The 14,377-nt window shown below is 33.8% G+C and overlaps 1 protein-coding gene across 4 annotated transcripts in view; it reads left to right on the top strand.

Annotated features, from left to right (window-relative positions):
* The window catches only part of LOC114326336 (calpain-D-like), a 104,252-nt gene that overhangs the window by 84,261 nt on the left and 5,614 nt on the right, over positions 1-14,377 (top strand). For all 4 annotated transcript variants that reach the window (XM_028274669.2, XM_028274667.2, XM_028274668.2 and 1 more), the window contains 3 exons: positions 5,805-6,085; positions 7,001-7,230; positions 11,405-11,633. In XM_028274669.2, the coding sequence (XP_028130470.1) occupies positions 5,805-6,085; positions 7,001-7,230; positions 11,405-11,633 (740 nt within the window). The remainder of the gene's footprint in view (positions 1-5,804; positions 6,086-7,000; positions 7,231-11,404; positions 11,634-14,377) is intronic.

The following is a 14,377-nucleotide window of genomic DNA, read 5'->3' as shown; positions in this document are numbered from 1 at the left end:
ACACAAGTCGACGTTGCTGTCCTGGTTGGAGTTAATCAGAGTGATGTGTCTCGGATTGTGAAAAAATATTGAGAGACGAATTCTGTTAGCGATCGTCCAAAAAGCGAAAGACCCAGAATTACTACCAATGTCCAAGAACGCTTTTTAACGTTAACTGCCCGAAGAAACCCCTCTATGACTGCCCCAGCTATTAGAAGAGAGCTCCAGCAAGCTCATAATATTGTAATTTGCGATCAGACTATTAGAAACAGGTTATATTCGGCGAATTTATTTACAGGAAGACCATTGTTTGTACCAAAGCTTACGTTAGAGCAGAAAAGGACTCGACTGGAATGGGCCAATGAACATTTACAATGGCATGACAACAGATGGGGAAACGTGTTATTTTCTGATAAAATAAAAATTAGCCTTTTGTCGGATAATCGCCGAATTGGGATTTGGAGGAACCCAAATCGACAGGATAGACTTAACCAAGCTGTCCAAAGAGTCCCATATCAAGGTGGCTCCATAATGTTTTGGGGCGGCATCATGCTAAATAATAAAACTCCGTTAATTCCTATTGTTGGTAACATAAATGGACAAATTTATATTGATACCATTCTTAGGCCTGTTGTACGCTTGTGGCGAGGAGCTGTTAGTCCAGAATTTATTTTTATGGACGACAATGCGCCTCCCCATCGTACGAGACATGTGGCAGATTTTTTAGAGACAGAAGATATCGTCAGATTACAATGGCCACTTTGCTCAACTGACCTCAATCCCATTGAGCACGGATGGGATATGCTCAAAAGAAAAATTCAGTTCCGGCAGCCACCCCCAAGGACACTACAAGACCTTAGAATAGCAGCGATTGAAGAATGGGGCACCATGGACCAGAACTACATTAATACACTTATAAGACGCATGGGACATCGCATTCAGTCTTGCATTTATGCAAGAGGTGGAAATACGGCATATTAAGTATTAGTTCCTATATCTGTACAAATTTAAAAAAATATATTTATAATACATATTATAAATAATAATAATAAATTGTTAATCCTTTAAATTTTGTTTATTGTTTTTTTCAAAACATACAATTTTATATATAATATAATAAAGTATTTTGTTAAAAAAATAGATTTCACCAGATTTGGTGGATAATTTTGAAAATATTACATTATGCAAAACATTTTTGAGTGTGTGTAGTTATTAATAAGCCTGTAGAATTTGGCATATTATGCATTTCTGGAGAATATCATTGTCTTAATTTTTTATATACCGGGTGGTGAATTGGAAAACAGGCCATAGAAAACTCAATGTAAAATTATAAACTGTTTAATTCCTGCTTCCCTAATTATTTTACATCAAAAGACATTAGAAACTATTTGTAGATGATTGAAATCTGTATTGAAAAATTGAAAACAACTGTTAAAATTGTTCTACGAATTAAACATATTCCAAAATTTTGTAAAAATGTAAAACATTTTTCAATTTTTCAGCCCAAAATTAGGCCACACACAGTGCAATAATGTGTCACAATGTAGTTATTATTTTCACATTTTTGAACTGTCAATATTTTTATTTTATCATTTATTGTTTAAAAACAATAAGTTGATATAATACCCTCAGTTACGGAGAAAGTACAGTATTAATAATAACGATTTTTGAAGATATTCTTCTTTAGCAGCGAATCGATTGAGGGTAAAATTGTACATTTACCGCGCGCCTGCGCACACTGACAGTATGTAGTTCTGACAGTATTGTAGTTCATTGCTAATCTTTCAAGATAGGTATGTATGTATCTGTAACCGTGCAAATAAGTCATTAAAAGAATATATTAGTGGTTTTAGGAAATGTATTATGTATTTATTATAATTCTTGTGTTTTTGGATTAATAAAATATTATGTAAGCATAACATTTTTACACTATATGTCGCCGTGTTGTGTAATTATATCCGAAACTTACATATTTATTTCTAGTGCCTCGATGGAGTAGTTAGAAATGCGTTAGCACTGAGATTGGAAGGTTGCGGGTTCAATTCCCGGCGATTCAAATTTTTTTTTTATTTTTGGTTGTTTTAATAAAAATTTTTTAAAGGTGGTAGATAAGAAAGTTAGTTTGATTTTTAAATAAAATACAAATAACCTTTTAAGTATATTTACTTCGTTTAAATTACCTATTATATAATAGAAGAATATCTTCTTACGTGCGTACATAGTACACACACATTCTTTTTTTATTCAGTCAATGGTGTGAGCACTGTCAGTTAAATAGTAACGTGTGGCCTAACTTTTACACACATACCTACTGTGGCAAATGTATTGTATTTTTCAAAATTTTGGAATGCGTTTAAATCGTAGAACAATTTTAACTTTTTATTTTAATACAGATTTCAATTCTCTATAAATATTCTCTCATGGCTTTTGATGTAAAATAATTAGAAAAGCAGGAATTCAACAGTTTGTAGTCCGTTTTACGATTCACCACCCGGTATAACTTTTTTGATATTCTGTACCATACTAGAATGTATTCTAAGTTAGTATGGGATTGTCTGGGTGCCCTAAATAATAGGTACCGGGGCACGAGGGCCATAAAGGCAATGAAAAAGCAGATGAAATGGCCAAACAAAGCCATAGTAGGTATGCGAACAGAGCTCTGTAAGCTGAATAGCCACTTGAAGCTGATGGGATTGTCAGATGATGAGCTGTGCAGATTCTGTCATCTGGAAAAAGGAACAGTAGAGCACATTCTATTTAAGTGTGGCAGTCTGGCAAATGTGCGGTTCTTTGCAGTAGGTGATGAAAATCTACTGACACAGAGCTACATGGGAGGTTCAGTCTCAAAGCTATTAGACCTTTTAAAAAGGGTCAGACTAGAGAATGTAACCTAGCATTAGAGGACGACAATAGATCTGAAAAAGTCGCAGTGGATTAAGACCAAAAGAATACTTCTTTGAATCTGTCTATCTATACTAGAATTTTATCGACAAATGTCATACTAACTGTCTCACCCTGTATATTATTGTGTTTGCAATTTATCAATCAAAGGCAAAATGAAAATTAAATTAAATTTTTTTTAAATAACGCGGGCACATAAATTTGATACACCCTGTATATTGATCTGTAAATATTTATTAGAATTTAGTTTGGATGTCAGTGGATTTCTTTTTTTAATGAGCTTTCCGATGAACCATTAAAGACTTTTGTGAATAATTAAAGTGAAAATAACGATGTATTTAGATTTAAAATGGAAAAAGATTGTTGATTACGGGAACTATAAAATCCACAGGTAGAGGTAATTATCAATTTCTAGAAAAGGTGGTTTAAAAGAAAGTTAGGAATGTTAATATCTTTGTTTCAGCCCGAGTACATATTGTAAGGTTCTCCGAAAGTAATTAGGATGGTCGGAATAATTTTGAAAATGACTGTTTGTTTGTCGAATGGAAAAGTCGATGTTTCTGATTCTTGGCAATCTGGAAGGGGAAAAGTGGATTGGATGATTGAGAGAGTTTGAAAAAGAAGTCAGTATGTTATTTGGCAGCGCTGAGGAGCGGTCGACGTTTTGGTGGATAAGTAGTTAGCAAGTACCAGTGGTTGTTTGATAGTGGAGAATAGTGTTGAAAAGTGGAACGAGAGACAGATCTAATTGAGACGAAATACCTCTTTGATTCTGTATTATTGTGAGAAGGAGAGCAGAGAATTTTTGGAGTTTTGTTTGAATCGAGTACGTGTCAAAAGAGGCCCGGCTTGTTGGAGAATTGGTGCTGGTATGCTGATAGTTTTGAAGCTGGAGAACGGAGAGGGCTTTGATGAGTTGCCTTTAACATAGTCAACGAGGGAGAGCTGTTTTGGGTCACGAGAAGACATCAGAGTGAGTGAAGCAAAAGGTCAGTCAACTTATGTAAAAGATATTTTTATGTTTCGGAAACTAAAATTTTGAGTAAAAAGAGTAGGAATTAAAATTCCAATACTTCAAAAAGTAAATAGGAAGTATAGCTAATCTTGCAAATACATAATTTGGTTTTGTTTATTTTGTTGTACCAAAGTCATCGGAAACAAACCGATAAATTGTTTTTGTTTTAAATAGAATAAATTTAAGTGGTGAAAATTTCATTCGGACATCTGTGTCCACAGGTTTTTAGATTTGATAGATTTTTCGAGTATTGATTTTGATAAATAAAAGACAATTCTGTATGTTTATTTTATATTTGGCTTTATTTCTTTTCCCTATTTTACCCCGATTAGGATCAACTAAGAGATACTGAACCCACGAGAGAAGATAAGTATAACGTAAGATTATTTAGACATTTTTTTAAGATTATAAAAAGGCACCCAGAGATTTTTTTATTGTTTTTTTATGTATGATTTGCGACAATTAAATAATTAATCAGATAAATAATAATTAATATAAAATTAATAAGAAGCAGATCATAACAATATATTGTTGTGGTTTGCTCAAAATCTATGTTTATAATATTTATTTTAAATTCTCTTTACTTGGAGTTATATATTTTTTAACAAATTAATATGATATCTCAGGGCTCTTTTACTAATTAAAACAAAAACGTGGCTTCAAAGTATTTTTTGCTAGTTGCCTGTGAAGAAAGGGATAGACAATAGGAACATAAATTTACAGCACAATTATGAACTTACAAAGCAAATGTTATATTTTAAAATCAATCAAATATTAAAGTAAAAAAAAATCAAATAAACATATACCATATACAATGATCAGAATAATAAAAATTTTAAACTTATATCCAAATCAAAGATTTCTTAATTTTAGTGATTCACGATAAAATTTCGTTTATTTTTATTCTCAATAACACCAACAAAACGAATAACTCTAATTTAAAATAGGTGGTCGTGATTGATAGTCTCTGTTTACTAAAATGACGAAACTAACCTTTTGTCCCCAAGATTGATGACTTCACCTCTCTGTCCTTTGATTGTGCCTTGTACACTTTGCTCGTACTTTTCAGTTTCTCCAAATACTCCTACCAACTCCTCTGCTCCAAATCTTAACTACATGAATAAACCCCTTCGCTCCAAACACAAGGATATCTCAACTAATCGACTTGGTCCAGTATAAATCTATACATCTGTTTATTACTTACAGCATGTCAGTTATTTCTTCTGTCTGCTACCACAGTTGGAACTCCTTCCACCAAACACAAATACAACTTTTCACAACGTATACTTTTTTCAAAACTTAGCTAATTAGCAACGTCGTTTCAGCAGAAACGGTAGTGTTCTCCCGCGGTATTCAATTCACAATGCTTTCTCCTCTCCTGCCAAAACTCCATCCAAATCCTTAAATCTCCCACTTCGTTCTTTTCACCAATCAGGACCTATCTCTATCCAAACAAATTTTACTTGTCTTCTCAAAAAAAAACAACTTTCTACTATCCAATAATCCGTAAGTCATTCTTAGTAAATACAAATTAACATTTTCAATTTCTACGGAAAAAAGCATAATTACTACTATTCACTAAACCTACTCTTTGTTTAAATCTTTTAATTTTTCGTGGTAATCCATACAATAGAAAGTTCCGCAAGAAATGTTTACAAATGTCTATGTAAATAAACGGTAGAAAAAACCACTATATTGTCTACTTATTTTCTAAGAATGTTTTTTAACCGAATACGATTTACTAATTCCGAAAAACACTTTCTACATCTAATTTCTTAAATAGTATAATATACAGGGTGTTGCGATTTCTGTTGGTCGGTGATTTGATTTTTGTCTTAATATTTTCTGTATTATTTTTAAAAAATTTGGAAACCTTAATAATATATTAATATTTACAATGTTTTTTTAGGACACTTCGTGTGGAAAGGCGACTGGTCAGAGGTATGCTCCATGTGGACTACCGAACTGAGAGAAGAACTGATGCCGGAAGAATGCCAAGACGGCACTTTCTGGATTGCTTTCACGGACGTATTGAAATACTTCGACTGCATAGATATTTGTAAAGTTAGGAACGGATGGAACGAGATTAGGTTAACTGGTATACTGCCACCTTTAGCTAGCCAACAACATTTATCTTGTATATTTCTAACTATTTTAGAGCCTACGGAAGTGGATTTTACTTTATTTCAGGTAAGAATTCTCTAATTGTATAATATCATAGTAAGATTATTGTATCCTATGATGTAGGTATTATTGGTTGCATAATTAACATACAAAAATTTACAGTTTGTTTACAAATTGACATTTTACAGACCGTCGTATTAGATGTGGCAACACTGTCTGTCATTGGCTGTGCGTTTCGACGTTAGCGCTCTCTCGCGGTTTGAAACTTGTACTTTTCTGATAAAATTGGTGTATATTTATGTATGAAATATACAAAACGAGAAAAAAAGATATTTATCTAGAAAAACACAAATTATGAACTGAAATATTATTGTAACCTGATTACTGAACGAATACATAGAATTAATAGTAAAAGTAATTATGTTTTTATTTTATTAATTATAATTTTAATATTTAATATATAAATTCGTGCGACTGGATGACTGCTTACGCAAGAGGACATTGAGAAAAAGAAGAAGTTTATGTGAAATTTAGAGGTTACCTCTGTTTTTATTGGCTGTGAGTTTCGTCGGTAGCGCTCTCTTGCGTTTGAAACTTGTACTTTTCTGATAAAATTGTTCAAATTCAATGCACAAAACTGCCACTAATAGCGCTGGCGAAAACTGTCAAATCCCCTCTACTCATCGGCTTACAGCCGATGAAAGTCCACTATCACATAATTTGAAACCATTGATATTTTTGTCTGCTATTTATAATTAATTCGTTCCTTTTCATGGGCCTGTTTATCATCATGTTCTTGCTTTGTCAAATATTTTGGAAGTCCTGGAAATATTTTTGGAACACCACTTTCTCTAAGAGAAGGTCTATTTCTTGGGAAAGCTTTTAAAACACAATCATAATGCACTTATGTAAGCAAACACACACAGATATTTTTATAGGACCTCAATACATGTTGCCAAATTTCGTTAATTATTTTTTTAGGAGGGTCAAAGAAAGTCTGAAAAATCTCAACGATCTCAATTAGATTTATGTGTAGTGCTCTTTAGAGCGAGAGCCGGATCGACAATAGGCAGTCTAGTGGAACATAGTAAACGTCAAGTAAGAGGATTCGTAGGATGTAATAAGATGTTAGAAGCCGGAGAGTATGTAGTAGTTCCTCTGGCCTTCAACCATTGGCATACCGGTCTAGAAGACGTTGCGGCCTATCCCAGGTATATTATTTTTCATATATTTTTGTCATTTTTAGTATTTATTATTTACTTAAAAAATAGACGCCTTAAAGACTTTTACTACAACTCTGAAAAACAAAACTGTATCTACAGCTGTTTATCAACCAGTAGTACTTCTTCTTCTTTATGTAGGTACCATGTCCTTTCAGAACTTTGGTTACCATCATAGCTATCTTAATTTTATTCACTGCCACCCTAAATAGCATTCTTGTATCAAAACCATACCAATCTCGCAAATTCTTCAACCTTGAATTCTTTCTTTGTCTTGCACTGCGTTAGCTTGCTATTTTAGCTACCTATTTTGTAGCAACCTATATTTGGGACCTCTCATTACATGTCCGAAATACTCCAGCTTTCTCTACTTGATGCTTTTTATAATCTCAGTAGTCTTGCTGAGACGTTCTAGTATTGTGCGGTTTCGAATCTTCTCCGCCCAAGAAACTCTTAATATTCTTCTACAGCAACACATTTCTAAAGTCTCAAGGCGATTTAGATCACTTTTATGCACAGTCCAGCACTGGACACCATAAAGTAACACCGATAACATATGGCAGCTAAGTATACGGATCCGCAATGCCAATTTTAGGTCTCTGTTACATAATATCTTGGAAATCCTTCTAAAGCAGCTCAGGCCTGCTCAATTCTGGATATAATTTCACCGTATTAACCCTCTGCGTTACAATTAAACTGATATCCAAGGTGAACAATTGGATCAACTTGCTCAAATTTGGTACTATTTACATATCGCACCCTCAGTGCAAGATTGCAGTAACTCAAAAATTTTACGAAAATGAAGTAATCATGGAATTCGATTGTAAACATGCATATCTATCCCCTGTAAAACTTTAGTAACTTTTAAATGCTTAACCGGCTAAATATTACAACAACAACAGTTTAACTTTTTTGCGTTTTTGAATATAAGTTCCGTGCAAAACTGTTGTAACTATAATGTAACAGAGTTACAACAGTTTTGCACGGAACATTGCAATGGCTTCGATAACAAGCAATGCAAGGCACAAAAAAAGTAAGATATTTGTTGTAATATCTATATCTGTGGTGTTTAATTTTAATATACAGCGTGTCTACGTAATCCATTAACGGCCGAGACAATAAAAAAAGATTTACGAGACCAAACTATTCATGTAAATTTTATGTCCTTTGTGTTACATTATGACCATATTTGACCATTTATTTGTTAGATTGGATTAAAAACACATAAATTAAGACTAATTATTTACGACCAAAAAGTATTTTTTCTCATGAAAGGAAAAACATTTATCTTAAAACTTGTGTATTGACAATACTGACAGGTCAAAAATATCTATTCTCAGAAAACTTGCCAAAGAACAGCCAAAAATTCAAATGGCCAAAAAGAAAGATTTGGTATACTTATGCCATTCGGGTATGATACCAGAAGCCCACCATAGTTTTTATAAAAATATTTTGGCACAAGATGATGTACGAGAAGAGGACAACAACTGCGGGAAAACCTGTCAGTAACGGCCACTAAAAATTAAAGAACTATTGGCCGATATAAAAAGGTGGCCGGTATTGCCAGTTTTTGTAGTCTAGATATACATCATTGGTTTGGGGAATTTTTAAACTGGCCGTTAGTACAGGTGTCCGATGTGGGCAGGTAGCCGGTAACACAGGTTTTACTGTAAAGGTAAATGTGTCTACACTTTTTACAATTTTCTCCGTGCAAAACTGTTGTAACTTTGAAATTCTAATACTAAATGTGTAGTGATTAACAATTTTTTCCGTGCAAAAGTGTTGTAACTTTGAAATTTCTAATTTTTTTGCATTAATATTATTTTATTTAAATTTCTATTTTTGGTTAATGTAAATGTGGCTGAAAAGCATGCAAAATCATAATTATTAAATGTCAATTTTTCTTAAAATTTGTGTCTTATTTCACCGATATTAGCACGAAAGTAAACAAAATCGTCTTTATCTCGAAACTTACTTATTTTGACTTACTGCAGTCTTGCACTGAGGGTGCGATATATAGACGCTTATACAGGTACATTCAGATTTAAAAGGAACATAGCGAGCTCATACAGGACCTACATTTGAAATAGCGGACCCGTTAAAAGTTCCGACACGACACCTTAAATAAGCAACGATAAATTATTTGACACGCAGCAAATAACCTGCTTCTTTTGCGACGCCCTCTATCATTCGCCCGAGTCGGGCCGATAGGCCGAAAGTAGCCGAATCGCGTACACTGATCGCTTAAAATTAGTATAACAGGGTTGTCACGTCTCTCTAAAGTCTCTGCATTTTCAAAATAAAGAGCGTGTGCACAAAATTTCGGGTTATGGTTTAAATGCATATTTTTTTCGAATCCTGCAAAAACTAATAAATATTTTTGAAAAATTTAACCGCAGAATAAAAGATTACATTATTACCGAGGGCCAAAAGTCCCTGAAAACTTCTATAATGTTTATTTTAATAATTTACAGGGATGAAGAAAAAAGAGAAAATGGAGTGTGATTTTTATTTTCAAATATCTCATTCAAAAAAACTTTTTGTTTATTCTAAGGAACTTTGGGCCGTCGGTAATAATGTAATCTTTCATTCTGCGTTGAAATGGCTTATGGGGCTTATACACCGCATCCCACGGGAGACCGCATACTATAGTCGCACCCTTTTGTTATTTCTTAAATAAGTTTTAATATTATGTTTCATATTTTTTAAAGAAGTTAATGGTTATTTATTATTTTGTATTGTTTTTATTTTTTTATGAAAATAAATTATTATTACGATAATATTACTATAATAGATTACTATCTCTGTTACTACATCTAATACAAAATAGATTGGCATTTTTAGTTGAAGAAATCATTTCCAACAAAAAACGATAATTTTGGCAACATTGTACCATTCGACATTATTCGACTTTCAGTGACTTTTGTGCTGAAATAGTTCAGAATCCAGTAGCCCGCTTGAGTATTTGATTTTTATGATATAATTCTTTGACAACCTTTTGTTCTCCAGCTGCGTGGAGCGGAGTTGAGATAAATTACATGTAAATTGTATGTTCCCTTTAAAGATGAATTTATCTGTATATTCTGTTATTTACTTATTACGAATATTTTGGTTTTCCGTATGTTCAGATCCAGACCTGCCTCCTTACAGCTTTCAACGACACTGTCAAGTAATGTTTGTAGATTTTCTTGGGTAAAAAGTAAGAGTTAGGAGTACTGTCTCCGCATATCGCAAATTATTAATGACTTCACCGTTCTCAATTACTCCTTGTTATTTGAAAGTACATTTCTGAAAATTCTTTCGGAGTAAACTTTGAAAAGCAGAGGCAACGATAGGCATCCCTGCCGTACTCCTCTTTTAATATTAAGAGCTCGTGATTCTAAATCGTCTACTAAAACCGATGTTGTTTGATTTCAATACAAATTTGCCACTATGCGAACGTCTCTGTCATCCAAGCCAATGTCTCTTAGAACTTCGATTAATATAGAGTGCTTAACACGATCAAATGCCTTTTGGAAGTCGATACAACAACAGCTAATGTCTACAGATATATCACGATATCTTTGAGCAAGTACTTTGATTCCAAACTATGCCTCTTTCGTTCCAAACCCGTTACAGAAATCAAACTGTGTCACTTAGGTATTCCTCGCATTTATTGTAGATACGGCCATTTATTACCTTTAGAAAAATTTTCAATAAATGGCTTAACTGATGCTTCTATAATCAGCACAAGTGTTTGCTGTTGTCTTCTTAGATAGAGCTATTAACAATGAATTAGACCAATTATTAGGTAGGTGTCCGCTGGTATAAATGGCATTGAAAAACGAAGTTATAGCCTCTAAAACAATACTATCATTTATAAGCTTGCATATATACTTCATTCGGAAGTTCATCAGGACCTGTCGCTCTGCCATTTTTGATGATTGTATGGCTTGTATTACCTCAGAGCGTGTTTTTAGGGGTCCGTCGCAGTTAGCAATATCCGGAAGTGAACTAATTTTATCGTCTTCGAATAGGTTCGTAATGTAATGTACCAGTAGTACTATCGAACCTAATAGAGCCATCTTTGATCGAGCAACAAAATTTATTTGTTGCTCGTGAAATTTACATGAAAAAATGTAAATTGTATATTTAAGTTTGTTAAGGGAAATAATATATTTTGTAGGTATGTCTTAGCGATTCACAGTTCTAAAAAATTGTTTGCCGAGAACATTCTGCCGCCTAGTTATATTTTGGCAGACGCTATTATATCGCTAACTCTAGCTCGAGGACAACGACACGAAGGCCGGGAAGGCATGACGGCGTATTACTTAACCAAAGGCTGGGCTGGCCTTGTCGTTATGGTCGAAAATAGGCACGAGAACAAATGGATTCATGTCAAATGTGATTGTCAGGTAAGTTCACTTTTGTAGTCTCAGTGGGTTCTTCTTCTCGAAATTATACTATAACAATAGTTCCGTCCTTTTACGTTATTTACTGGAGCTGAGGTTTTTATCCCAGTCTATCTGAAAAAAATAATCGATTTGAAGAACTTTTTAAGATCTACAACTTTTATTTCAATATATAAGAAACGTTTAATAGGCAAAAACGATTTTTTTTGTAATTTTTATTTTATTTTTGTCTTCTTCTTCAGATGCAAATCCACTAATGGAAGTTAGCGATAACATTTTCCATTAACTCTTTGTTTTTTACAATATGTTTTAGAGATTGTATGTCGTTAATCATTGTCCATTGTTTTATGTTTTGGAGCCAGGACATTTTCTTGCGTCCTATTCCTCTCTTGCCTTCAATTTTACCCTGGATTATAAGTTTAAGGACATCTACATTTGTGACTTTCGCCGTCCATGGTATCTTTAGAATACGGCGGTAAAGCCACATTTCGAAAGCTTCTAATCTGTTTATATCCCTCGTTTTGAATGCCCAGCCCTCTACGCCATATAGCAGCACCGACCATACGTTGCACTTAGTAAAGCTTAGGGTCGATTTCTCATACCTGCGGTAATCTATGGTTCAGTTAAACCAGGTTCACCGGTGATCTTCGGTTTTGTTTGGAATACATTTCTCATTGCACGTTCATGTCAGTGCTCGTTCTACAGCCTTCTTGAAATGCCAATAGATGGCAAAAGGTAAAAAACTGTCGCCATTTTGAACTACCTTTTTTATGCTGTTTTTGAATAAAGTTAAATTTAAGTATTTATAGTCAAATAGTCATTTTAATAATTATAAATAAATATTATATATATATATATATATATATATATATAATCGGTTTAAAACGTCCTCCGACGTCTTCCGATGCCCAATCTCCATGCATCTCTATCTTCCCAAAGGTCTTCGTCTAAACCTCTCTCTCGGATCTCTCTGTCTATTCCTTCTCTCCAGCTCTTTCTGGGTCGGCCTCTTTTTCTTTTTCCATTTGGTGACCAATCTAGAATCTGTTTGGGCAGACGGTGTTCTGGCATTCTCTGCACATGTCCATACCACTTTAATTGTTGTACTCTTATATCTTCGACAATCGTATGTGTGACTCCCATAATCTCTCGTATACGTTGGTTATTAACTCTTTCGAGTTTTGATTTTCCTGCGGCACGTCTCCAGTAATCCATCTCCGTGGCTTGTAGTGTTCTTTCAGTAGTTGTCTTTAATTGCCACACGTCACTTCCATACATTACTATGCTCTTTATAATAGTGTTGTATATTCGATGTTTATTTTTTTTGGATATATGTCGATCCCAAATAATACTATTTAGTTGCGATATGGCCCTTCTACCTTGAATGTTTCGTTTTTTTATAGCCTGATCTGATTTGCCGTCGTCCGTGATTTCTACTCCTAAATAAGAATATTTATTGTTGTACTTAATGTGTTGTCCGTCATTTAAAATTAGACTCTGCTCGTTGCCACCGATGTTCATGTACATTGTTTTATCTATGTTAACTTCTAATCCCCATTTTTTGTATTCTTCGATTAATTTTCGAGTCATGTATTCCAGATCGTCATATTCGTTAGCAATCACAATTTGATCATCAGCAAAACATAGAGTGTACAGGTTGTTATTATTTAATTGTATACCCATGCCGCTGCATTTCCGCTTCCAAAGTTTCAATGCTTGTTCCAGATATATTTTGAAAAGTGTCGGCGATAGGCAGCATCCCTGCTTCAGTCCTTTGTCTACTACGAAACCTTTGGAAACATTCGTTCCTATTTTAACTTTGGCGTTGGCGTTATCATATAGTTTTTCCACTGCTGTTATGAGATTTGAGTTGATGTTCGTTTGTCTTAGAGTGTTCCATAACTTATTTTGGGGGATGCTATCGTAGGCCTTTTTTAGATCAACAAACAAAAAGTGGACTTCTTGATTTACGGCAACCTTTTTTTCTATAAGTTGAGTGATACAAAAAAGGTGGTCTATGGTCGATCTACCAGCTCTAAAACCTGCCTGTTCTTCTGCCTCCATATCAGTATATTCTCTTTCTATTCTATTTTTGATCATTTTCCCATAGATTTTACTAATGGTACTAGTAACTGCTATTCCACGGTAATTATCGCAATTTTGTTTGTTTCCTTTTTTATGTAAAGTTGAAATGGTAGAGGTTTTAAATTCGGCTGGAACCTCTACTTTGTTTATGCAGTTTTGAAAGAGTATTGTCAGGTGCTCATATAGTTTTTCAGTTCCATTTTTTATTAGTTCTGAGGGTATATTGCCAGGTCCGGGTGCTTTTTTGTTTTTGAGTGAAGTACAAATATCCTTTACTTCCTTTTTCGTGATTCTTATAGGAGATGCTTCAACGCGTATGTTTTGGTTATTATCTTTTATTTTGAATTCTACTCGATCTTCTTGTAACAGTTTACTGAAGTACATGTCCCATGCTTCTAACGAAATTGGTGAGATTAAATCTTTTTTCTCGTCGTTGGTCCTAAGAGATTTAATAAGTTTCCAGCTTTGTGTACTTCTGGTTCCTCCTATGTACGTATTTATTTTTTGACAGTTTTGATCCCAGGATTCATTTTTTTTCTGTCTTATCATTTGTCTCACCTTAGCTTGTTGGTTTTTGTAATTAGACCAATTGGTATCTGTTTTTGCACTTAAATATTGTTCATACTTTTGTTTCTTTTGTTTTATCGCTGTGTCTATTTCTT

The sequence above is a fragment of the Diabrotica virgifera genome, chromosome 6 (assembly GCF_917563875.1).
Source record: "Diabrotica virgifera virgifera chromosome 6, PGI_DIABVI_V3a".
Classification (NCBI taxonomy): Eukaryota; Metazoa; Arthropoda; class Insecta; order Coleoptera; family Chrysomelidae; genus Diabrotica; species Diabrotica virgifera.
This window is presented reverse-complemented; position numbering and strand designations above follow the sequence as displayed.